Here is a 27014-nt window from a genome sequence, read left to right on the forward strand (position 1 = left end):
GTTTCAGCGCTTCTTCCAAGCCGCAAGCATCGTTCCTAACTTACTCCCAGACCACTTCCCTGGAACAATTGTAAAATACAGACATAAGCCTCAGCCCTTTTCACAGGCCAATCTCCAGCCCATGTCCAAGCCTCATCTCCATCTTCAGTTTCATTCTGACTGGAAGCTCGACCTCCAGCCTCAGTTCTGTGGGCGGAGGACCTCTATGCTCGTGTGAACTGTTGCCTCTCTGAACTTTTGCTGTATTTCAACACCCCAGCAGTCGTCTACAGTGAGCACGTTCCTCCGCTATGGACTGACCAAAACTAACAGGGCTGTGTGTGCACATGAGAATGACTGAGTGAGTGTGTGTGATGAGGAGAGAGAGAGAAAATGAGAAGGTCATGCTGGATATCTGTGCAGTGTGTATTGGCAAATGCCAGCATGTATGCATACCCATACCTCTCCATTCTTAATGGTTGTTTTCATAAGCAGCGAGCCGCAGCCCAATTCATGTACTTTTTTTTGCTGGGTGAAAACAAAAAGAAGAGTAAAACCTAACTGTACCAGTGTTGTACAAAGGGGTTTATAATATAAGCTTTAGAGAACCACAAAGATTGCTCTGGCCTCCAAAGAACACACAGTCAGCGGATGAGCGGGGTGGTTCTAAAGACAGGTTTCCCTCTCAGTCAACATAGCTTCTTTTGATGGAACCAGACCTTGATACTCGACTCATTCCATGGTTTCCAAATACCTTGCATGCTGATCCATAAAACACAGAATAGTCATCGCTAGGCAGTCCTTCCACAAATAACTTAAATCATGAATGAGCTACATCACTTACTCTGGAGGCGATTTTCTTAAATGCAGCAAGGGAAAGGAGTATACAGGATCAATACTGTACATAAAAAAAAGCTCATCTATATAGTACCCTTGGTAGTATCTGTTGACAGTGTTGTTCCAAAGACCATCCTTTCACCTACCCAAGCAGGGAGATCTGCACTAAACTCAAAGCACGGACCATCACTTTCTACTCATGGGATCCTGACGCCTGGCGAATCCAGACGCCTATGAAGCAAAACTTGTTTCAACAACTACCGTCATCATGAAGTGCTTCAAGCGACAGGTCAAAACGCACACCTGCACCTCCCCTTATGACAGCTTGGACCCTCTTCAGTTTGCATACAGACCAAACAGGGCCACGGATCACACTATTGCCCTGGTGACAAACACTGCACTCACCAGGACAAAGGGAACACATAAGTGAAAATGCTTTTCACCACACTGTGAAATGCAGGAGGAAGGAGGGTTTATTCCAGTTTCTTGAGCCCCTACTGTGCATTTATTCCTGGGTGGCCTTTAGACCACATCCCCATCTCTCCTGAAACCAAAAGTGACTGGGTTTTGCCATTTCCCTGCGCTGCTTTTGATATGAACATAATGTCCCTTTGAGATTCAGATACACTGTGGTGGACATGTAAGGTCTACTGTATTTCTGAGGCCTTCTTGGGTGGAGATCTGTTTGAGTCTGTAACAAGTCGGTTGTTGAGGTGATGGATTCTCGGGAGATTTCTAGGAGCTTTCAGAGGTGGAGCTGACAGGCAGGTGACGAAAGGTCTGGCCTGTTGCTTTACCTTGAAGATATTTTCATTTTTCTTCATCTCTCACCCTTATGTCTGGAGAAGCGATGGCTTTGAACAGCACTTTCAGGCTGAATACATGTGAAACTCATATATGCCAGGTGGACTTCTTAAAAAAAGCTGAGGTCAGCTCCACCATAAAAATCAGTCTATTCTTCATTCAGTGCCTGACTCCTGCTGTTCTGCTTGTCCTCTCTTGCATTTCCCTCAGTGCTGACCTAAATTTCTCGAGCCCTCAGAGAGCGAGTGCTGAAACGTGATATAAATGTAAGGCCAAGAGCATATGGGACTGATCAGGGATGCATTTCTTTGGTCAGAGCAATTCATGCTTCTTGCCCTTCACTGGCAGCCAAAACCATAGTGGCGCTCTGCCCAAGAGCCAGTGTTTGGATAACACTGTGTGTGTGAGAGAGCGCGTATTTATTCTCTTTTTTGTGAGTGTGTACGTGTGCATTCCCTTCAGTGTGTCTGTGTATGGGTGTGTGCCTGTGTGATTTCTCTCCCATGCATGCATAAGTATGTGTATGCATGAAGCAAGGCCTTCCTGTCTGCATCTATTTTGTTTGAATGACTGCTGTGATACAAATGACGAGAGCTGATGTCTGTTGCTGCTCCCATGGTTCGATTCAGTGACTTGAAATTAATGTATGAGGATGAACACGCCATAGAGCACTGGTGTTTTGCAGAATTTTTAAACCGTAGTTTGAATAACCGTGTAGCCATAATGTTTAAATCTATGTCCCCTGTGATACCACCACAGTATACACTAAAGCATACTTCATGTAAGAGTGGGTCTCTCTCTCATTTCTGGCCTTGCTGGGCTTATTTTGATTAACATTTCTGGATTTATTTGAGCTGACAGATTGACTTTCCACCTTCTGCTGAAGAAGGAGTTATGTCTGTGCATCAATTCACAGAAGTCAACACTATATAAAGAAATCATCGTTTTCCTTGTGTTTTTACTTAGTGTCCAAATGGTTTTAATCAGTCAGAGTGCCTGCACAGTATGATACAAGACCCTGTACTGAGCCTGTTACACTTTTGTTAAGACGACTGTTGGTACATGTTTTATTTCCCTGTTCTTTGGCAGAAGCAGTGACAGCATAACGATAAGCTTTCCGACTTCAAAGCACACTGCAGTGTTTCAGTGACACCACATTCATAGAAATACGATGGGTTTTCTTTCACTGTCTTGATGTTCATCCTCCCACGTCTCTCATCTCCTCCTGTCCCTCCATATTGCAGGAGCTGCTCCCTCTTGTGCTGTCTTTTGAGCTTCCCGCCATCATGCAATCTGACCCCAGCTCCCCCACCGTGCAGCACATCTCGCAAACCTACAACCTCACAGTCTCCTTCAAGCCCCCGACACGCCTCTACAGGGCCACGGGTGTGGTTCGCGGTTCACAGAACAATGCCAACGCAGTCAAGGTGAGGAGGTTCTTGTAATTTTGCACTGAAGATTGCGCACTGCGCACACACATACTCATACTGATGGCATCAGCTGAGACTTTTCTAAACATTGGGAGACACTGTGGTATATTTTTCCATATATTGAGTATTTGTTTCAGTGCTAGATGTAAATTCCTCATAAGCCCACAGCTTCTGTACTAATTGACCAACGCAGTCAAGTCTCCATGTTAGAGAATTATTTTACCCCACCCCCAACAACCAGTGTTAAAACTGAGCCCTAACCTGTGCGCTCCTTGTCAGTCATTTTAGAGTGTAACAATATTTGCATTTGCACCCTTACTCTGTACATGGCGAGCCACAGACCAAGAAAAGGTTTCCAGAGCTACACCACGTCAAGGCCCACCAACACTGTCGGCGTTCCTCACTTTTCTTGTATAAACTGCCTCATTACTTTCAGCACCACAGGGGCAAGAGAGTGCTGAGAGATGTTTGGTAGTTTGAACTGGACAGCCCTCCACTGGAGAGCTGAACCAGGAAACACTGCTCAGCACTGCTCTTTCGACCAAGCCCAGTACTGTGCCAGCACATCCAAACATCTCTCCCGAGTTATATTTCTATTTTAAATTGGTCTTGGAGTTTCTTACTGTGTTTCCTGTGATTCTGCTGTGTATGTTCATTAACATAATGTGCATTTTATATATGCACTTTTTCGACTGGCATCTGAGTTGTGTGGAGTTAAATCCTCCCATGGAGTCTTCCCATCATCTCTGCCAAGAAATCATACCCACTACCTCACTTTTTTTTTTCCAACTGCTGGGCTTCTGTTAACAATGTGGAGCTCATTTCAATTTGCCAGCAACTGCGTTTGGCAAAAGTCCATCTTTGCATTTATTTATTCATTTATGCTTGTCTAATTTTCATTTGCATACCTGTGTGCATTTGTTCACATTCGTGTGTTCTGTGTACAGTAAATGTGTGCATACGTGTGTATGCTGCAGCACAGCCCCTGAGTGTGTGGTAGGTCTGAGGGGTCGGTCAAGATTGGGAAGCGTGCCAGATAAAGGCTAGAGGATTAGAGGAAAATGTGTGCTATGTTATGTGGTGTTGTGAGACCCTTGGAACACCTTCGAGGATTGCCAAAACCACTGTGGATTGTTGTGTTATTCTGGCCACAGTGTGTAGATTCCCGATGAACACTGGAAATGACTTTACTAGGCCAAGTGATGGCTTACAGAGACACAGCAGAGACAGTGAGAAAGGAGGCGGTTCAACTGGCCAGCAGATGCAGTGGAAAATAGAATAGTTTCCGTTGGTTATATAGAAAATAATGGTGTTTACTTTGGATAACTGGCAACATGGTTCAGCCTCTCTCCTCATTAACCGATTAGTTTGTAATGTGGCCTGGATATTACTCCAAATTAAATATTGTTATAGCTAAGTTCTTTTTCTTTTTTTGTTAATGACATTAACTCTTCGTCACATCTGTATGTGAATTCATTTGTATTGTTTGATATTCTTCTGAGAAATCACTATTATTAGCTTGCATCCAAACTGAGATGGCGGCTTCTTATTGTTCAGTGATAGGAATTTGTTATTGAGCAGAAGTGCCAAACATTTGCTGGATTCACAAATGTGATTATTTGCTGCTTTTCTTTGTTTTAACATCTTTAGGTTTTGGACTGTTTGTTAACCAAACCAAGCAATTTGAAAACAGTGACATTGTGAAAGGCATTATTTACTATTTTGTGAGCCATTATAGACCAAACAGTTTCAGCCAGAAAATAATTTACATATTAATTATTAATGAAAATAATTCATAATAACAATTTTTGAAGACAAACTTATATTTGGATTTCTTAAAATATAAGTTACACTGCACTTGTATTTACAGACATGGTTGAAGACATAAGAATACTCTGCATAAAATAATAGTCAAGTCAAATTCTACATGTCTCACAAATTTGCTTAAATAAAGGGGCTTAATCTGTGCAGCATCTGTCCTTAGACCCATTAATAATATAATAGTGAAGTAACAATAAGCAAAACCCATTTCTAGTGGAGGGGGACTTCTGTATTCATATAGTTAGTCAATTCTTTGTCACTTGTCATCCTTGTTTCTCCAGAGGGGCACGGCTCTGTTGTTGGAGCACCTGGCCGGTAGCCTAGCAAGCACCATCTCAGTCACCACCCACCTGGACATCGCACCCCAGCACCACCTCTTCATGAAGGGCCGCAACGGCAGCAACATCAAGCACATCACCCAGAGGACGGGTGCCCAGATCCACTTCCCTGACCCCAACAGCCCCCAGAAGAAATCCACAGTCTACATTCAGGGCACCATTGAATCGGTCTGCCTGGCACGGCAGTACCTCATGGTGTGTACTTGTTTTACTGACGTCTGCTGGTTGAAAAGAATTACTTTAAACTACTAAGCTTTGTTTTTGTGGTTGAAGGATGGCAATGGCGATATATATTCCTTATATATACAGATCCCACATGCTGTGTGGTAGCTGTAATAGATGTCACTGTTTCACTAACATCATCATGGTATGTGTGAATGATGCGTGGGTTTTGAGATGGGGTTCAAGGAGTGAACCATGATTGCCTTTGGGGGTTTTGAATAGCCTTGGGAGAGATTTTCTTGGCTCTGCTCAAACTGCTGCAATGTCTGTGTGAGTTAAACAACAATCTGTAGCAACCTCAAGGTTAGCCTGCGTGATTTATAGCGGCTACATACCTGCATGTGAGATGGACACACACATTTGCATCAGCTTGGCTTGAGTTTTTAATGCCCTGTCTGCATACAGTTTATCCTTATTGGTGTTAATGGTTTGGCTTGCATGTACAGTAGATTTTGGTGCACTGGAATTTCAGCCCTGTAAGTAATTCAGAGGTCAGCACGTTAGCATTAGTGTTTTGGACCAGGAGGAAGCGCCTCACATTTAAATTTCTCTTGGTTGAAAATGTTATGTGGTCATTCTTGTCTTGTTGCCTGTGACCACTGAGGCTACCCTTATCTGAATTACTTAGGAATATAATCAGAAGTCTGTTTCAAAAATGTGCAGAAGTGATGGCTGTTTAATTACTGTTGGCTTAAAGCTTCTGCTGAGCTGGTGCATATAAGACATCTCAGCCATAAACAGCTTTGGTTTTCTGTTTGGAGATCCATAATGTAGGGCAGTAATTCTGCCAGAGCTCCCTTCTCTTTGTCTGCGGTCTCCCATTTGGCCCCAGAGACGTTTAGCAAATGCCAAAGTTGTTGCAGTGACTAAACATGACTTTCACTTAGTCTGGAAACAGGACACACAAGAAGGATTCTCTCACTATTTGTCTGAGTGGGAGTGAAAAACAATTGATTTATGAGAGAAGAGTTTGAGGGGAAAGGAGAAGCACAGAAAGCAGGGGATGGAAGAGGAGGCTGACAAACAAGAGGAGGATAAAGAGGAGTAGGGGAGTCGCTGTGAAAGTAGAAGCCATTCTGCCCGCAGTAGTGTACTGTGTGATTTGGACTCCTCCAGCCAGACTGTAGATTACAGCTCCAATCTCAGGCCCTGTCAGAGCCAGCCTGGGCCTATACTCTGCTGCTAATTACACCCACTCACAATAGGAGTGCTGTCCAGCTCTCGGCCCAAAATATAGATGTCTGTGGTGCTTGTGGTGGTGATCATGCAAAACATATTGCTCTTGGCGGAATTTCCCAAGCCCTGTGTGGGATGAATCCAGCAGTGAATCTTGTATTTATTGGTATGGCTAACATGTAGGTCTACAAATGGTAAAATATATAAAGGAAATTACTGTTATGAGAAATAACCTATAATATAGGAACACAAAGTTTCAGTATTCTAGCAAGGTACTGAAAAATATTTGTCTGCAGATGACATAAGAAAATGTATTGTATTTTATCTAATGTATTTTTGTTGATATACTTTTTTTGTGTGTTTGCTCTACAGGGCTGCTTGCCTCTGGTATTAATGTTTGATATTAAAGAGGACATTGAGGTGGAGCCCCAGTGTATCACAGCACTAATGGAGCAGCTGGATGTCTTCATCAGTATCAAACCAAAGCCAAAACAGCCCAGCAAGGTATGACACCAGGCTTACACTCGCACAGCATGGAAATTTTTAGGGGATTGTTAGTCATGCTCGTTGCATGGGCTCTGGGGACGGCAGTGTCAGACAGTCCAGACTGAAATGTCTTAAAAACTATTTGGATGGATTACAAAAATAATTTGTACACACTTTCACGGTACCCAGAAGATTAATCCTAAGGACATTAGATGTTCCCCTGTCCAGAGCTGTGGGTTTGAGTGAAAAGTCTTAACACCTTTTGAATAGATGGCCATGCAGTTTGGTAAAGGTAACCCTATTCCTCTGAGGATGCATTGTAATAACACTGGGGATTCATCTGGAGCTGACACTGGTATTTGTCAGTGTTAATGTCTATTTTAAGGGGCAGTTTTGGGGCATAGAATAAACACGATAAATAAAATTAATCATTCCCACAAAACCTAAATCTTAAAGTTTAGACACATCCTAACTTTTTACCCTGAGAAAAAAGTAGCTGCTGTCTCTAACATGCTGTGTCAGGCGGAGAAAAATAAAGGCTACCGAGAAACAAATAAGCCACTGTTCCATCTGAGAAATACTCTCCGTCAAATGTCACAGCATGACATTGAAATAAATTATAGATTGCCATGTCACATTTCATCACCAGTTTATGAAATTTAAAAGGAAAAAACTGGAACCTTATACTGAGGGGAATCATGCCATACCAACACTGAGAATAGTTTTGGCGAATTGACATCTGCCGCTACGGGGAATCACAGTCTGCTCGCTCCTCTGCAGACAGCCTGCCGTGCATGTTTCACCTGATGGACAAGAAAACTAAATATTTTTGTTATGCCTCAGCTATTCCAACGAAAGAATAACTGGCTGGATTTTAACTTGCTGTTAGTAAATTAAGTGGCAAATTGGAAGTACTCTAATTTGTCTTTTATTAAGTAGAGCCTGCATTTGCAAAAATATGTTTATAATTTCCATATTATATGAGGATTTGCAACCTCTTACAATAAATGCGGTGCACCTGTATTATATTCAAAGCCAACCTCTAATGTTACTCATGGTCTACTGTTCTACAGCACATAATAATTGTAATCATATTTCACCACTTGGACCAGTCCTGACTGTCTCTTTGAGGTGCCCACGTCCCACCCTGAGCCAGGGCTCAATGCCCAAACCAGACAGGCCTGTGGGGACTGGTGTGGAGGTGCCAGTGTAAACACCGACCCAGCCCAGATCCTCTTAAGAACCCTTCACTTAAACATTTTAATGAGGTGACAGCAGTAATCCACAAGGCCCGTCCAAACGAATTCTGTAGCCTCTGTGCTCCCGGCACTTTGGCAGACCCATAAAGCAGGGTGTGTGTGCGAGCGTGTGTGTGTGTGTGTTTGTCGGAGAGAATGATCGTGATTGGAATCCATTTTTCTAAAGCTCAGCTCTGGCAAAACACAAAGAGCCAGGAAATGATTTATACTTATGTTCATTTTTATTTGATGATTATGCGGGGCAGAGTCTCTGGTGATGTGGAAAATGTAGAAGTCATTTCTCTCACTGATTTAAAATCTTTCCTGTTTTGAATTCTTCATTGTTGATATAGTGCTTCATAGTATAATGGTCATTGAGTAACTGGTATTACCTCATATTCTCTCCTATCATATCAGTGAGCTAGATGTGTTTTATGCAATAGATCAAGAAATGCTTTCTCTCAAACTTTGCTCCCATGTCTCCTTCTCTCTCCCACACTGCCTCAATGTTTATCCTTCTAATCTACCCTTAATTCCCTCTTCCTTCCTCCCCTTAATGTTTGTCTCCCCCTCATCCTCCCTTTCACTCCCTATCTCTGGTGCCAGCATTCCCTACCTTATCTATCCTTCCTCCCCCCCTCCTTTCCTCTTCTGCCTCTTTCTCATGCTGTTTTCCCTCTTCCCTTTTGTGTCTCTCCTCCCCTCCTTCCCATTTTCCTCTGACTTCCTTGTCAACCCCACCTCTCTTTTCTTGGTTTCTCATCACCTTTTCCTTCTCTCTCAGTCTGTGATAGTCAAGAGTGTGGAGAGGAATGCGGTGAACATGTACGAAGCCCGAAAATTCCTCTTGGGTCTGGAGAGCAACGGGGTGTCTTCCTCCTCACCCTCTGTGGCACTGAATCCCACCACCAACGGCCCGTCCCCATCCCTCATCTGCCCCGTTGGCCTGGACATCCTGGCCTCAGCTGGCCTGGGGCTGAGCAATCTGGGTAATGACACTGTCAAACTTGTTCAGAAACTTTTCACTTTTTCCATGATGGCGTAAAATATAAATTACTGTGGAAAGATAAGACGCTACCATTTTTGTTTCTTGCATGAAATGCATTTGAGATAAGCTGTGTTTGTAGAGGAACTAATGTCCTCATATATCAGTGTCGTTCGCATCTGACCCAGTCACACACTCGGAAACAGAGAGTATTCTTTCTTAGCAGCACATCCACTGAAGATGCATCTGAGCCAGATGTCCTTAAGGCCTCCTCATCCTCCTCCCCATCACCTGCTTTACTGAGTCTGTGCATGCAAGTGATTTTAGAATCAGATGCAAATATCTTTTCAGCATCCACATAAATCACAGCCAGTGAGTCATGGCACCATCATCCCTACGTGCTCTTTACAGTAGGAGTTGTTTATCTGCAAAACCGACCTCACCATGATGGTACGAATTTCATTTCCAAGAATTAAGTCCCACATGTGCAGATCTTTGATCATCCAACCATCTGAAAAAAAAATTCTATACAAATTCACTTGGACTAGTTTGAATGAATCATGAGCTTATGAATCACAGGATGATGAACAGTTAGTTTGTCTGCAGCGCTGACCTCAACATGAAGGCACAGAGTTCAGCTTGGCACAGGATTTTTTTTTTTTTGTTTTTAAGGGTGTCTTGTAATTGATTGTGGTACAAGTGGTGTTGTGATAAATATTTAGCCCCAGTTATCTGCTTTTTTCTTTTATATGATACAGGTTTTGGGCTTCAGACATGAAAATGAGGACACGAGTAATGCATCAAAGGCAGTAGAAAAAAAAACTGACAGGAAACAGCTCCTGTCTATGAGCACTGTTGCTGGCAATAGATCCATCACAGTTTATCTGTATTCTACATATTTAAATATAAATGCAGCATGTTTTGTGTATCTGTATCCTCAAATGCTAACCACAGCAAATCTGCATTATATTGCTTAGTCATTTCCTTTGCTTGTTTACTAGAGGAGAAATATCACACTAGTTTAATAATATCCATAAGATGTTTCTTCTTTTATTTATTTTCTGCTGTCATGGGATTTCAGGTACATAGGTCATATGAGCATGAGCACTGATACTGGGTCTGTATTTACGTTGATCATTTGTTGAATTGTATATCTTTGATTTTCAATTTGGAAAAATCCAGCAGAAAAATGTGTTTGTTTCTGATGAGAATGTATGTAGGTTTTGAATTTATGGATTTTTTTCAAATAACCTTTTTTTTATGTCTTTGTGTCCCTATATACCAAATGACCTGGGACAATCAAAGGAAAAAAAAAACAATGTGTCATGAGGTCCCAGTACAGTAGAAATGTTTTTTTGCTGTCTGGTTTAAACCCAGGGGCCTGGGGGTGAAGCTGTGGACGGCCACATCCTGGCCTTTAGTAATTGCTACATGCTTCTCTTCCTCAGATTACAGGCCAGTCTGCCAGAAGAATCCCTGGCCTTATTCCTGGAGCCAAACTAGCCCCTTGTTAAAGCCACAGACCTGCTTCTTTCTGTTTTCATACACTGTGTTTGGGTAAAGACACTGAGCACCACATTGTTGGTGCTCTCAATAATATGGTTTTGTTGGGTATGAGGACACACTAGATATGTACTTTTGCATCCATGACCTTGAAGAAATTTAAGAAATTCTTCCTCTCATTTGCTGTCTGGTTGATGGCAGTTTGATGGAATTCCAGTTAAATAGCTGGAAGACCAAGATTATTTTCTGAGGGCCTTAGTGTAACGTGTGATTAGCTTGAAAAATGGCCCTAGGCTTTGACAGGACCACCGCTGATCCATTCATCTCTTCTTTACCCGTTCCTTTCTGTTCTCCTCAGGTTTCCTGGGTGCAACGGCGCCCCACTCCCTCACCAACTCGGCTGCCCCAAATGCTGTCCTCAACAGCTTAAACTCCTCCATGAATCCTTTGCAGACCCCAAGCCCCAGCACCCCCACACCCTCCCCCTCCCTCTGGCCCAGTTCACTCACCAGCACCCAAGGTACAGTATCTGTGATATCTTGTTATGCTGGTCTGCGGTTTTCTTGGCACTCTTTCATTTTCTATATACTTCAAATGAGAGGGATTATTTTTAATCCACTGTGATTTTGTAAAGAGATTTTACTGGACATTATAGAAGAACTATTCAGCTTATGTATGAACTTTCACAGTCAGTTTTCGGACTACCTTTTCCTGAACTACTGATCTCTTTATCATTATTTTATTTTATTTTTTTAAATAAATAGGTAGATGCATAGACAGACAGAAAATTGCTGATGCTGCATTCTTTTGTTACAGGCTTTTCATCTCCGCTGATGCTGCATCCTGCCACCCAGGCCACCCTGAGTAGCATCCTGCTGTCAGGCGTGCAGAGTTACACACAGGGTACACCGTCCCCTCCGCCTGGCCTTGCCCCCATAGACAAGCAGCCCAATGGGGTCCCTGACTGTGCCAAGGGCCCTTGCACTCTCAATGGACATGTGAAGGTTGGCCCATTTATCGACTGTATGCTGCATTATTTTGAGCAAATTTTTTGTTTAGTAAATTTTATTTGTCGTGTATGTTTCTTTCATTTGATGTGTGTGTTTCTGTGTGCATACATGTATAGCATCCTGGCTCAGTCTATGGGAGGATAGCAACTGCGTCACTTGCAGAAACTGTTTTGAGTCCAGCCCCATGTGACTCAGTCCAGGAGGCCAGCGGACACAATCCGTCAGAACCGTTGTCAAGCAAGTCCAGTCCAGATGAAGGTATTCCTCTTAATTATTGTGAATTAAAATCAAACTTTCTGCAAGGCTAAGAAGTCAGTTGTAAAAGTCAACGTAAAGCAAGAATCTCATCCTCTTGTGTGTCACTTAAAGTCTTGTGATTTATGTGTGATTATAACCTTGGATTGACAAAATTTTTGAGCTGTTAACATTTTCAACTCCGCTAAACCTCGGCCTTGCAGACTTAACATAATTTAAACTTTTCCGCTTGAGATTTATGTAACCCTTAAACCCACTTCGAGGAAAACGCCTTGAATGAACTTATTTCTATTTCTCTATACTGTTCTCCTAACCTCATACTCTCTCTGACTACTTTTATTGTGTTGGAACGGAGACAGATTAACTGCTGGTCTCCTAGTGGTTCAGAAAGGCCCTCATTTCCTCTGTGTCTTACACTCGCGGTTTTCCCCTCAAACCTTCACTCTCACGCGTCTCGTTTTTCCCCGCTGTTTTCTGAGCTGGTCCTTCCCCAATGCAGTGCGTCCTGGTAAGGTTTCCTCTCTTACCTCCTCCTGCGTCTCAGAATGTGTTTGGACTGGCTCACTCAGACTCTGAGTTGTGGACGGGGGGAATGCTGGGGAGTTGTTCAAACATTAAACCCCAGAGAACGCCATCAGATTGACTGACATCATATTATTTTACGTTATGCAGTACACCATGCACATTCCAGTATTCTTGATTATATATGTGCATACGCTCACACTTGTACGTTCTGTTACACAGAGCAGATTCTTGTCAGGCTGAAAGTGGAGTAGCAGATGAAAACCACTATAATTACAGCTGCTGCATTTTCTAATTAATCCAGGGTCCAGCTGAGACTTGTCACACTTTAATGCTTTCACACATACTGTACTTACGCCCAGCAAGCTACACACACTCCTTTACACTGAGTGGCCCAGTCACTGCTAAGAACTAAATGTGAATGGCACAAATTGAAAAATTACGTGAAGTGACAAGAAGTGTTTCAGCTGTGGTTGTCATAATGTTGTGCATTTTCTTTACAGAAGACAAAGGACACCTGTGAACTCTATGTCTGTGTTCAGTTAACTAGATATAAATAGAAAGGGATAATCCAAATATGTTTGTGTTTGTTTCCTTCAGGCTCTGACACATTTGTGGAAGTGGGCATGCCCAGGAGCCCCTCTCACTCTGCCAATGGGAGTGAGCTGAAACAAATGCTGGCTTCATGCAAGACGTCATCAGGGAAACGACAGGCTGTGGAGCTCTTGCAGGGCACCAAGAATTCCCATCTACAGTATGTTTAAACCTAGAGATCATTTAGCATCCCTTCTGAGATCATTTCCAGCTCATGCTGTTACAGTTTGGCAGTCCTTTATTAATCCTTTTAGACATGGACGAAGGAGGATGGCTGCGGAAACGCTGGGATGAAATTGCATTCAGTGGAATCAAATTCAGGCATACGGATTACATTTTTAAAGACTGGACAAACTAGATAATAATCCTGAAATTGACACGTGTACATTTTGTCCCCATGTGAAAATTATGAGTTAAGGTCTCGGCTGCCATATGGGCAGGGCTTGCACAGGCTCACCCCGGACAGCATGGTTATTAGAATAACCAACTGTGACTTGTGTACAGTTAAACCCAATGAGCCAGGATCATTAACAGCCTCAGTGATGGAGAAGATGAGGTGCCTTGTGGCTCTGTACTTTTTGTACCTATTTTGGCTGGATTTCTGTGCTCACGAACCTGTATCTCTGTGTAATCCCAACAGTTCTGACTGTCTTCTCTCGGACGCCGAGTCCAGCTCATCAGACAGTCCTGTGGCGGATAAGAGGGCACCGGGTAGCGAGCGGGCGGCTGAGAGGGCAGCACAGCAGAACGAGAGGGAGAGAATCAGACTGGCACCACAGACCTCTTTCGCCAACATGCAGGTACACACACAAATGCATACAACACACACACACACACACACAATGCATAGTTTTATGGTATTAAGGTCTAAAAGAATAAAACTGTTGGGTGTCTTTTCAGGCATTTGACTATGAACAGAAAAAGCTGTTGGCAACCAAAGGTAAGTTGACATTTGCATCTGGTCAAATATTACAGTGTCATTAGTAGAGCCTGGATGTAGCTCATAACGTCGCCCTTTGTGAAGACAGACTGATGCATAATCTAAAGGTCACAACTGCAAGTCGTAAACGGGTAAATGATGGTCGTTTTTAGCTGATAACAAATCCGATGTCCATAGGTGTATGTGTGCATCACTCTATGTCTGTGTCCACACAGCTATGTTAAAGAAGCCTGTGGTGACTGAGGTGCGGACCCCTACCAATACTTGGAGTGGTCTGGGCTTCTCAAAGTCCATGCCAGCTGAGACCATCAAAGAGCTGCGGAGAGCCAATCATGTTTCATACAAGCCCAGCATGAGCACCACATATGAGGTCAGACTCAGTGTTTGCCATTCTTGAGTCGAATTTCTTTACAATTTATTGTGATTATGTGCATGTTATATAAGATTATATTTGTCTGTCTAAACATTATGGTACACAATGTTGTTGGACCCTGTATCTAGATTCAGTGTGGCCAATGAGAACGCCTTGTTAATGTTTGGATTGTCTTTCTTCATATTCCCTCTCAGGGTTCCCCGCTGTCTTTGTCGCGATCCAGCAGCCGGGAAGGTGTGGGTAACGGCAGTGACTCGGACAACTGGCGAGAGAGAAACGGCACCGGTAACGGCCTGCCCAGTCACGCCGAGTTCCCCTCTGCTGTCAGCAGCCCCAAGAGGAAGCAGAACAAATCTGGTCAGTGTAGCATATATTTGTAGCGTCTTTGCTACAAGGACAAACAAGCAGTGATCATTTCTACTTTTACATTGGCAAACATCACTTGTCACTAGAGATGTTCCTCAGCAAAGTTTAACAGAACGTGTTATTACATTTATGGCTCTAATGGAATAGTTTCGCAGAAGTACTTAATAGATTAAGGAGAAAAGGTCATGTTTTCAATTTCATTCTGTGTTTAATGAGCTTCAAAAAACACCTCTCGGTTAATTACGAAACACTGAAGTGAACAGATGAAGTGCACACTCCAGAGAAAACACCATCTAACATCAGAAGAGAGCTTGTTTTAAAATTTCGGTGTGAGTGCTCTTATCTCCACACTCAGAGATTGGCGTGTTCATGCTTGTGTGTGTTTTGCTGATTCATGTGCTCACTCCTTTACTCATTATAAGGTTCAGAGACGGCACTGCAGCTAGCTTCCACTGAAGTTGCCCGCTAAACCAATCTAACACTAGTCTGTAAAACAGGATTGTATTGGTCTCATCAGTCTAAATTTGTAGCGCATTAAATTCGTCATCTGACTTTTATCAGTTGAATTTGTTTACTAATCAAAAACACTGTGATCAGTTTACGCTAAATATAGTTTGTTTTTTTGTGTGGCTTTCACATTTCTGATGGCCCACAGATGTGAAAGCTTTTTTCTGCCTACTTCTAAATTATCATTATGTGTTTTTCATTTTTGCCTTAATCCTCCTATGGACAGCTGCGGAGCATTACCTCAGCAGCAGCAACTACATGGATTGCATCCCTTCGGTAACTGGCAGCAACGGCTGCAGCCTGAGTTCATCTCTGAAAGGCTCAGACCTGCCTGAGCTGTTCAGCAAGCTGGGCTTGGGGAAGTACACAGATGTATTCCAGCAACAAGAGGTAACACAGAATGTGAACCCACTTCTTTCAGTGTTATGATTTTAAGTAAGGGACCAACTGACCTGAAGCACGAGCTTTTTCCAAAATAGTTAAGAATTTACACTTTATCAATTGAAATTTGTGGTCTCCAGAGGCTGAATCCTTTGATGTTTCTTCAATCATATGTGTTGGAGGATGGCGTGTGCAGCTTGTGCATTGGAAAAAATTATTATGAAGTGGATGGCAGTTTTAATACAGCAGCACTTGTACTAAGGATGTAACTGGTTTTAGTTATGACATTAATGGTTGAAGGTCTCCTGTTGCTGTTGTAGAGGACGCTGAATTGTGGCAATAGTAGAGTTAAATGTATTTATCACTTCCTCCAGATTGACCTCCAGACATTCCTGACTCTAACAGACCAGGACCTGAAGGAACTGGGCATCACCACCTTTGGAGCCCGCAGGAAAATGCTGCTCGCCATCTCAGGTACAAACGAAGAAGAGCATGTGTTCGATACTGTTTATTTTTCAGCTCGCCCCTCGTCCCCGTCTTTGCTAATCATGTGTCCAGATAAGCCAGAACTGACTAAAAACATAAACAACAGGTTAGATATGGTACAGAGATACTCACATACAACTGCCTCTGTGTCACTATTTTCTGTGCCAACAATCACTGATGCCAGCTGGAGCTTTGCCCTGCCAGATCTCTCCTGCTGAAGGCAGTGCACACAAATTGGTTTATGTGTTTCATTAATGTTTCCTGTTTTGTCTGTCGCTGCAACAAGCCTGAGTGGAGTCCAGCTGTGCAGAAGACAAAATGTGTACTCCAACTTGCATCCCCGCTGCCAACCACTGGCTTTGAAACCTATACAGTATGTGGCCATTGTTACTGGCAGAGTCTAGAAGAGAAGTTCAAGACAGTGCTTTTCCAACTAATTTATCTTGTAAAGATACGAGAAAACATGTTGCAGTAATTTGCTCCAGCAGGAGTAAATGGCATTCATGCACATTCTTCTCACATGAGTATGTTGGTGTTTCTCCAACTGTTCCAGCTGCCTCACTGATGCTGATGTAGAGCCTGTCCTGTCGTTGCATTGGATCTAAAGTGAATGTTGTAATGGCTGCAGTTGTTAGGCTGCGTAAGTTAATCATGCTCGTGTTGGGATGATGAGCTTCCTGAATATTCTGTAAATGTTCAGTTCGCAAACCTCAGGCCAGAGCCAGGGTCGACAGTGAGAGCAACAAGGGGAAATGGAGAGGCCAGTGCTCTGATTATTAAGGAAGCAGAGTGATCCAAGGCTAGAATAGGTTTTGCTGCCTGACGCCTCAGCCAAGTGCAGGTCAACTTTAATCTCCGCTGATGGACTCTACGGCTCCAAAAGAGGAACACGCACGTCTCTGTCCGTCTCTTTGTCTTTCTATGTTTTTGCCTCTCATTATAAAGAGACAGAATGCCAGTCAGGCAATCCAGGTTTTAACTTCCTGCTGGTTTGCCAGTAAAAAGAGCTGGAGCGAGCTGCCTGTCTCCAGTAATCTAACTGAGGGTTTATGCTGGCAACGACCAAACGCAGCTATCATATGAATAACCCAGAGATGCCAGGGTATGCTTCTGACATTTTTTATGAAAGCATTTTGTCCAAGCTAATGTGTAAAACCAGATGGACACAAAGAGGACTTTTGTTGATGTGAGCAATCCTATATAGTGATTTGAATCCAATTTTTGTGTCACTGTTGATCAGTGGAGGCCAAAAAGAAATGTTAACATATTCCTTGGGTGTATTTATTTCTTTACTGTGATTTACTGTGGCTTCTCATAGCAATACTCCCATTGCCCAGAAGTTGCTACTGCTGATGTTTTGTTTTGTGTTACTTTTTTTGTTTTGTGTTTCTTTCTTTTTTTTTTTTCTTTTTTTCACCTGCACAGAACTAAACAAGAACCGGAGGAAGCTATTTGAGCCACCCATCAGGTCCTCCTTTCTGGAAGGAGGAGCGAGCGGCCGCCTCTCCCGCCAGTTTCACGCAGACATGGCGAGCGTCAGCGGGCGATGGTAGGCGCCTCCAGACCTCCAGTCCATCTCAGAACCGTCCATGATGGAGATCAGCCTCCAGTCTCTTTCTGTGCCTCAGCAGCCCAGGTTTCAGTGGTTGTTTACCTTTTTTCAGCTTTAGCTGAATTAAGACTGTTCAGAATGTTGTTGTTGCCATATAGTATAAATTTATATGTATTAAAAAAGCCATAGTTTTACCTGAAGTGCCAACAAGGAAAAAAAAAAGGGATTTCTCAGACACATGAGGTTCAAGTGTTCACTCCTTATGGAGCCATTCAGTCTATCTGGAGCATTTATATATGAAGGTTGTTGTAATGGTTCTGAAGGAAGGGTACTGTCCAATATTTCTGTCCACTTTTTGTTGAAGGGAACAGGCAGAATGATTAGTACAATCATTTTACACATTGATACGACCTGCATTTGTATTATGCTGTTGTATCAGTGACATGCACTTTAACAATACTAGACTTTTGCCTGTGAGAGCCTAATTCCTTAGACTGAAATAATGATAACTATGCATTTTTTATTGACTAAAAGCACAGATGCATTTTGTACCAAACCAAATGTAATAAGCACTTAGCCAGTGAGATTAGGGCGCCACCAAATGAAGTACAAAATGGGTCAGCACACCAAAGTGGTGACTTCATCAACTTTAAAAACATCTACCAAAGGAAAGTATCATTGTGGCCTTTGACCTTTGGATACCTTTAGTGTTTTGATTGGTGGACATTCCTCCAAGGTCAGTGTTTGTGTCCAGCCACAGTCTGTTTGTCTGTCTGTGTATTTCAAGACAAAACAAAAAAAATCAAATATTTTGTACTCATTATGCATTATGATTTTATTTTTAGTTTTTATTACCATTTTAGGGGAATGGGTGGGATGTTTAACGGTAATCAGTTTACATATGTATTTTTTTATACGTTCATGAGTGAGTTTCTATGATTTTGTAATTAGATTATTAGTGTCTTTTACTTTTTTTTTCCTGCCCCTTAATCTGTGGAGCCGTAACATGGCTGTGCCATTAGACAGCAGCAGAGACATGAGGCAGTTATGCTAAGCTTCATAGGCCTCTCTCTGATTGTGTCAACAGGCATCTTTCTGTGGTTTTCCCGTCTCTGTTTGTTTATAGTGCATGGTCTTTTGTCTCATCTGTTATTTGTCAGTGTTGGCCTCCCTGCGGCCCATTCTGTGTGCCTAAAAATCTCAATGCACTCCTCCATATATCCGGAAAAGGAGTTGTTATGCTAGAACTGTGTGCCTTTTTTTTTTTTTTTTTACTGGCTGTCCCGTTCAGAGCAAGGAAAGACCTCGTAGCAGAGCAAGGCCATGCCTTTGTAGTGAAAGGTGCCAATGTACATAACTAGTTTTTCAGCAGGGAGATATTTTGTTAAGAACACTAATATTTTGGTCTGACCTTGCTCTCCAGATAGGAGGTGCATCACACAAAGAACCAATATATTCACAGCCAAGTTAGTTTCATATGAGAATTTCTGCGAGACAACAATAAGCAACCAGAGTCATCAAAAAGACTGTGAGATTTAAGATGAAAACAAATAAAAATCTGGAATTTTCTAGTATCAGTCTTGCAATCTAATATCCACAAAACTTGGTTAAGCAGTGTTTAATGAAGTAACAGGATTATGCATGCAGCAGTAGTGTTTGCCATTAAAGTTTGTGTTTGTTCTGGGCTCCTGTATTATGTTCAGTCATGTATTTTGAAAAGGAAAACATCCTTTTCCAGCAGTTCATTAACTTTGGATAACTCTAGTGTTTTTTTGTGCGCCGTTTGAAAGATTTATCTTAGGATTTAGCCTACAAGCCGATCCATTGTCCAAGGTCCTGAGCATTTCGTATCAAGTGCAATTAAGTGTTTCTTTGTAGATTTTTTTTTTCTTTTCTGGGAAAATTTGTTTATATTTGCAATACAAGTATAAAAGCTCAGACTGAAGAATTTCTTATCTTGGTTTAAATGAGAGTGCAGTGTATAAAATCTATTAAGTAGAGGACGCTTCTGAGAAATTATCACTGTCGAGTGCATGAACATTTATCTAGATAAATGTAACCATGACAAAAAGTACCAGCAGTCCTCATAAAAATCTCAGACAGAAGTCAGTTGTTTGTCGCCTCTCTTCAATTTCGCAGTGATTCCCTTTAAGTTGATTTTTTTTGTTTCATGTTTACTTTTAACCTCTTTCCACCTTCTCTCGCATCTGATTTGAGCCATTCTCAATGTGGTTGTCAAGTTAATAACACTATACTTAATAATATTCTGACACGGTTGCTGACGCCAACCAGGTAATTGTCTTTTTTTTTTTCTCTTTTTTTCCTCTTGTTTTTTTTCCTTTGAAGTCTTAAGGGACCTGCAATGCATGTCATGCCCCCTGCATCTTCGCTCTTGACTGCCCTATACAGGCAAAAAAAATAAAACATGCCAAAAAGTAAATAAAAAGTAAATGTAAAAATTTTAAAAATAATAATAATAAAAGAGGGTGGTGGAATTCCCTTTATCCTGAGAGGACACCCGGGGCCAGTTCGCCCCCACTCATCATGGTACTACATTGAAACTGTTGAGCACTGATTCTCCCAGTGCTGTGACTCGTGTTCCTGCCTAGCAGACATTTGTTTTCATCCCTCTCCTTGTTCGGATGTGTTTGCTCGGAGGGCAGTAGAGGTTCTTGTCTTATCAAGTGAATGTTGTTTAAAAAAAAAAATATTGATGCATGTTATTGCAGATTTATTACGGATCAGTGAAGGGACTCATTAAGTCAAAAAAGTTTACTGCCAGCTTGTCTAGTCTTTGCCCTTGATAGGAAAGTTTTACAATTATGTCTTTGATTTGTTGTGTTAGTCATATTATTGTTGTTCCCAAAGGGATTTATTTGAAGGAGTCTTTGTACTGCAATCAAATGGTACATTTATAATAAATGTAAACCACTAAGGAAATGATGTATTACATAACTTTTGTACAACTTTTTCATCTTATACAACCATTGTCTTTGTGTGAGAAAGGTACAATTCTCCACAAAGTTCCAGAGAAGAATTTGTGTAAAAACATTGCCATGTGGCCAAAGCTCTGTTCACTGTTGATGCTATTGTTATTCTAACTGTATTGTAGTACAGACATAAACAGAAGACTTTTTGGAGAAACTGTCAAGCAGGCAAAAAAAAAATGTTTGTTCAAACATTCAAATGGTATTATGAAGGTAATAAATGTATGCAAACAAAATCTCTTTTTCGGTTTTGTTTTCTGCATATCACAGAAATGTTAATACTGGCAAGGCATCGATGTCTGTAATCATCTTAAGTCCCTTCTCCATTGTCTCAGAGTGGAGAGAAGATGTTATTAGCTTTAAGCTATCAAGAAATCCAGGATTACACTATCTGTAAGGCGCTGTAACCTTGCTACCTCAAGAATGTTCTGGAAGTAGCAAAAAAAAAAATGGCTGTAGCCAGTGTTGTTTTTTTATTATTATTATTTATTTATTTATTTTTGTTTGTTTGTTTGTTTTTTTATGGTATTTTAAGTACATTTAAATATTAAATGTATATGCAATAAAACACAGCTGACAAATTTAGGAACCTTCAAGACTGAAGCTTATAAAGTATGAGCTGATTGTTTGGTTAATTTTGTTTGTTTCATTAATTTTAGCTTGGTTTCCCTGTTTGAAAGCCTCACAGCTGACCACATTGAAAGACACACTGCATGTTGAGAAGCAACCCAGTCCCCTGCCATGTGGTTACAGTGCCATGCATGCCTACAAGAGGCCTAATCCGCACAATCAGGATCTGCGTAATCCAACTGAATGCATCTGCTGCAACCGACAGAGACAATATATATGTAATGCAAAAGAACAGGTTCATGTTAAGCTTGGTCTCAAGTCTGAGGCTCTTAAATTTACAGCCCATCTATCTTGGATGCCGCACCATCAGAGAAGTATCAATGATCTTGAATTTTGAATATTTTGCATAATTTGTTGTATTTGGTTTGGTCCCTATTTTTCTCTTTTTGTCTTCACAGATTTTTCAGGCATTATCCGGGTCGTACAATCCAGTTCGTCCAGGATGAATTGTTGGGTGAAGAGTTCAGATTTTGCAGTCATCTGTTTGAGTGAGGTCAGGGTCACACACACTCTGCACTGTGTCACCAAGCACATTTACATTAAGCCATGGACAGTGTTTCTTATTTAATCTGAGCCGCTCAGCAAAATTAGGGAATGAGAGCACTGATTCTAAAGAACAGACACCCGCTCGGCTTAATGCATTGTGTAGTACTGTAGTCTGCATTGTAAAAACACAGGCAGTTTTATTGAAAACCTCTGGGGGGCAGTGTTGCCACTTACAATGACTCTCCAGTAAAAAATGGACAATGGTTACTCAGCAACACATCATTGCATTTTTACAAATTATTAAATGACATTACAAAATTACTTGTGCTTTATTTGTGGGATTTAGCGAACATGTTTCAAAAAGAAAAAACTTACAGAACATACAGCAGGTATCACCACTAATATATATTTTACTTTATAGATGTGAGTCTCAAAATGTAGGTTTTGAAAGGCAGAGACTGTAGAGGAAATTTGGTGTGTGTTCAATTGGAGGTAAGGAAGATGATTCAATTTTCCATTTAATTTATGTTCATATTAACTGCTCCAAACCTCATCCACAGGCGTCTCTGCTTGTGGCAGCAAATTAATGTTCAGATGGCACAGAGAGAGAGGGAGAGAAAGAAGGAGAGAAGCTCTCATCCAACGCAAATGAGCCCTTAACAGAAACAGGTGGTGCCACTGAACTATGGCAGCTTGTGACTCACTCACTCTCTCCCCCTCTGTCATTATTTTCCACAGGAGCTTCACGAGGTAAAGAACATAGAACGCCTTCATGTTGACATAACACCAGAACACTGAATAGGATGTAAATACTGGTATGTCATCCTGAGGAGTTCGGGGGTAATGTGTAGGAAGGATGTTAAGAAAACACTCATTATGGTGTGTGCTGCCAAGCCCTCGTAGGATAAATAGATCAGAGCTACAGTAAAATAAAGTTTCAGTTTTACCTTAGTCAGGACATAGTTTGATCTTAAATTTAGCTTCCACAGGAACAAATTCACTTATATTTTATCCTAGTCTCACATGCATCAAGCATAATAGTTCTAGAGAAAAGCTATTAAATCACAAATATCAAAGTCTCTCTTTGTCTCACTTAGGGCAATTATGCGCACGGCACAGCTGGCAATCATTCTCAGTGCCCAGCATGACTAATTTCAATTTCATGTTCTATTGTGAGAGACAGAGATAGTGAAAGATGGCTAAATTGCGGTGAAAAGAAGTGATGGGCTTTTTATCACTAACCAACTATGCATTTATTCAGCATCCTGGCGGCCTCCCCACTTTAAGACCAGCATCACATATTGTTCTCATGGGCAGCTTGCCTCTGCGGGAAAGGTGTAAATGAGAAGAGCTGTGACTTGCTTTCTACCTCACAATACCTGGCTCTTATCCAGTGGACAATATGCTCATAGTGTCTGATAAGTCTTGCTCATTGTGTCTGTCTACCTTTTTTTTCCTTCTCATGCAAAATGATACAAAGCTCCCTAAGACAGAAAATATTCCTTCTGTTTTCATATCTGCAGCTCTACAGTGCACTCAGTAACAGGATGATGTTGTGCAGTAGTAATACAACTGATGATGAAAACTGACTGTCACTGATTTATTGCAGTTCTCTTAACAGTTTAACACCGTTAATATCGAGACTTCATTACTATTTCTTTCTAAGAAATAAAACCACAAAGCCCTTTCAGTGTCAGACCCCAAACTATCTTTTTGTATTGCTTTCATTTACTTGCCATTTTTTGCATAACATTTTCTTTTCAGCGTAAGCCAGAGCATTTAAAATATGACAGCTATTTTGGTTTCAGTCTTACAGGCATGTTTTCTTAGAAGGGAAAATGTTGGTCCAGCCCCAAGTGAAGCTCAGTTCAGTCAGAAAGACTACTTTTCGTAACCTTATTCTCTCTCTTGTTTAATATTTTTATTTTTCCACTTCCAGCTCAGGGCATTTAATCTATGAATTTCAGGCAGTCAAATTATGTCCCAATCATCTCGTTGCTGTCACAGTGTAAACCTTAACCTCTTTGGGCTCCTGTCATTTCAGTGTCTGTCTGATGCCACCAACCTCCTCCTCCAGTCTTCATTAGAGCCAGAGATCCATGAGATCCCTAGGTTTCCCCGTTCAGGTCTCAGCCATCCACAACTGTCTCAACTCCATCAGGGGATGGTCCTACGGAGCTCATGACAAAGACAACAATTTCACAATGAGGTATAACTGGCAAATGCTTTTCATATGCATGAGAGGAACAGATTGACATTTTGAGAAATACACGTATTTGCTTTGTTGCTGAGAGATAGACAAGAAGATTGATATCACTAAATATGAAGACTGCAAAGGGGACATAGCTAACCTTCCTCTGTCCCAAGGTTACAAACCCAAGCATCTGTAAAACTCACTAAACTAATTAACACATTATATCTTGTTTGTTTAATGGGTGAAAAAATAAAAATAAAAACAAGGGAGTTATGAGACGATATTAGAGGTGCTGGTGGGTGGGTTTTGTTTCCTTGCCAGGCAAGCTGTTTCCCCCAGTTTCCAGTTATAATGTTTAGCTAAATAAGCTGAGTGCTGGTTCTAGCTACATATTTATCACACAGACACTAGAGCAATATTGATATTGATTAATATTAATTATTATTAGAGTATTGATCTTCTAAATTTCTGCAACAAAGTAAATAATTAAGCCCAAAATGTCATTCTGTTCCTGTTGTTGTTGTGCACCGTTTATCACCATTTATCAGTTAAACTTGTTTTATTAATAAATCTATCAGCCCTGCTTTTAATTAATATTTGCTGATTAAAATGTGTGGGCTTACTGTTGAATGGTGGCTAACAATGAACTTGGTTATTCATCCGATTTTACCGTGACAACAGAAAGGACGGTGAGGGCATTTCATTCTTGAAAAGCTCAGATAAACTGGGATTTCATTTGGACACCCAGAGACACACATGGCCGTTATCAATCACACTGCAGCTGAGCTAAGGGCAGAGCTCACACTGCAAATCAATGACACGCTTCATTTGCTTCCCTCAGACAAATGTGTTTTGTGGTATACAGTGACACGCATACACACCCACGTATTGAACCCTGGAGACTTGGTATTGTTTTCTGCTAATGTAAAATGCTGTGGCCTGTACTCCATATACTGGCTCATAACTGACCTCATGGATGAGAAGTGATGTGTAGTGACTGCAGGGTGTGTGTATGTGGGTGTGTGAGAGACGGAGAGAGACCTAGAAAGCTAGGAGTAAACATAATAAGAGCAGTATTTGGATTTTCGATCACTTCTTTTTCTTCATCCTTCTATAATTTCCCAACCTATTTGGCCTGTTTTGTCTTACTCTCACTACACCTCACTCCCTGCTATTTCTCCATCTGTCACTGTGTTCACATGGTCTCTGAGCTCTAATCACAGCAGAGTGAGCAAATGAGACTGGACTGCCAATACAGGGCACACTATGACATATAGTGCACACACACACACCAACACATACTGACACTGCAGAGAAATATGCACTTCAGAGATCTAGAGTAACAGCAGAGAGAATGTAGGAAAAGTGACAGGCAAAGAAAGGAAGAGAGACAAGAAGGTAGAAGTGACTGAATATGAAGGGGGGGAAGGTAGGAGAGGTGAGGAGGAAAAAATGGAAGGATGTGGGTAAAGGAGAAGGGGGGAGGGGGTGAACTTGGCTGGGTGTGTGTTTCATGGGACACAGTGTCGCTTTCCCTCGCCCTCCTTCAGCTCTACTGGAAACACTGACGCTAACACAGGGTGACTCTCGCTGGAGGGGATACGGGTGGGTGGAGAGAGGGATGGTAAGGAGGACGGATGGAGGTAGGATGAGAAGGAACCCTCTAGAATCGGTCGGCCTCATCCTCCATCTCCTCCTCTTTCTGCTCTCCCTTACTAGATAAGCACAACAGGCAGGGTGGGGGAAATGGGAAGGTGGAGGACAACAAAAAGAAACAGATGATGGCATACATAACAATGAGATTTTTTTTTTTTATATTGTGTACTTTGGGCCATTTGCTGAGCTCTAGTTCTTTTTGTTTATATTTCTAATCACTGTTCATAGATGTTTGATGAGCTTACTCACTGGTTTATGGAATTATAGTGGAAGCAGTGTCATTTGAGCAGATGCTGTGTTAATCTGTGGATGTCACTGCAACGCCCTTTAGTAGTAAAACTGTCTTAGACAGCAGAGTAAGTCACAGTCATATAGTAAACACGTAAAAAGCATAATGCTGCATTTCACTTTCCTATACTGGAAATGCATACCAAAAATAACTGCTTTCAAATTAGACATCATTTCATCTGTTGATACTGAATGGAGCAGCATCCTCTCCTCAGACACAGATGGCTCTGTGTTTGCAGGGAGTGATCAGCATGCTGACCTTCACTTTTAATGAGTTGTATTTCCCAGGCAGGAAATTTGAGCCAGATGCAGCGTTGCCCTCATGAAATCTGAGCGTGAAAATATATATTCAGGCCTTCAGTGGTGCGTCCAATATGTTTCCTACTGAATCTGAATGCCACGGTGATTATGAGCTTACTAAGAGTTTAATTCGCCTGCCCGCCATAACCCAATTTTCTAATCCTGCAACGTGCATGAAAATGCTCACCAACTATAGTTTACCCCCCCCCCCCTCCTCCTCCTCTGTTCCAAATTCAGAGATGGTGATGATGATGCTGTGTCAGTCTGCCTCACACAGAGATGAGTTAAGGTGGTTGCCATCCTATAATTCGTAATTCAGCATTGACTAGTGCGGCACTTCCCCCTCTGCCGTTTTGAACAGCATGACTCAGGGGTCCCATAGGCGCAGCTGCAGAATCCGTTGTCCGCTGAATAGATAAACACTCTGTCGCCTCTCCTCAGGGCGCCTTGTGTAACACCGAGAGAGACAAAAACAAATAGAAAGTGACACCGCCTCACTCTGATGCTCCCCTGTGGAGTATGGAGAGGAGACAAGAGTGCTTTAGGAAATAAAAAAATGAAAACGACTCAATGATGATCAGAATTCAGGCTAATTCTGCATGGCCAAGAGGCGCCTGCAGCCTCATGTGTGTGTTTAGCCGCAGTTGATCCACGCACTTGACCTTTCA

At 41.8% G+C, this 27014-nt stretch overlaps 1 protein-coding gene across 1 annotated transcript in view; it reads left to right on the top strand.

Moving 5' to 3' along the window:
• LOC121189739 (protein bicaudal C homolog 1-like) overlaps positions 1 to 21018 on the top strand; it is a 54220-nt gene extending 33202 nt beyond the window's left edge. Inside the window, exons 7-21 of the mRNA XM_041050155.1 lie at positions 2865 to 3047; positions 5153 to 5404; positions 6980 to 7111; positions 9116 to 9320; positions 11178 to 11339; positions 11636 to 11823; positions 11946 to 12087; positions 13207 to 13360; positions 13841 to 14000; positions 14101 to 14140; positions 14356 to 14510; positions 14708 to 14870; positions 15613 to 15776; positions 16142 to 16241; positions 17679 to 21018. Of these exons, the coding sequence (XP_040906089.1) occupies positions 2865 to 3047; positions 5153 to 5404; positions 6980 to 7111; positions 9116 to 9320; positions 11178 to 11339; positions 11636 to 11823; positions 11946 to 12087; positions 13207 to 13360; positions 13841 to 14000; positions 14101 to 14140; positions 14356 to 14510; positions 14708 to 14870; positions 15613 to 15776; positions 16142 to 16241; positions 17679 to 17806 (2328 nt within the window). The 3' untranslated portion in view covers positions 17807 to 21018. The remainder of the gene's footprint in view (positions 1 to 2864; positions 3048 to 5152; positions 5405 to 6979; positions 7112 to 9115; positions 9321 to 11177; positions 11340 to 11635; positions 11824 to 11945; positions 12088 to 13206; positions 13361 to 13840; positions 14001 to 14100; positions 14141 to 14355; positions 14511 to 14707; positions 14871 to 15612; positions 15777 to 16141; positions 16242 to 17678) is intronic.
• The last annotated feature ends 5996 nt before the right edge of the window (positions 21019 to 27014 follow it).

Source organism: Toxotes jaculatrix, chromosome 11 (genome assembly GCF_017976425.1).
Source record: "Toxotes jaculatrix isolate fToxJac2 chromosome 11, fToxJac2.pri, whole genome shotgun sequence".
NCBI lineage: Eukaryota > Metazoa > Chordata > Actinopteri > Toxotidae > Toxotes > Toxotes jaculatrix.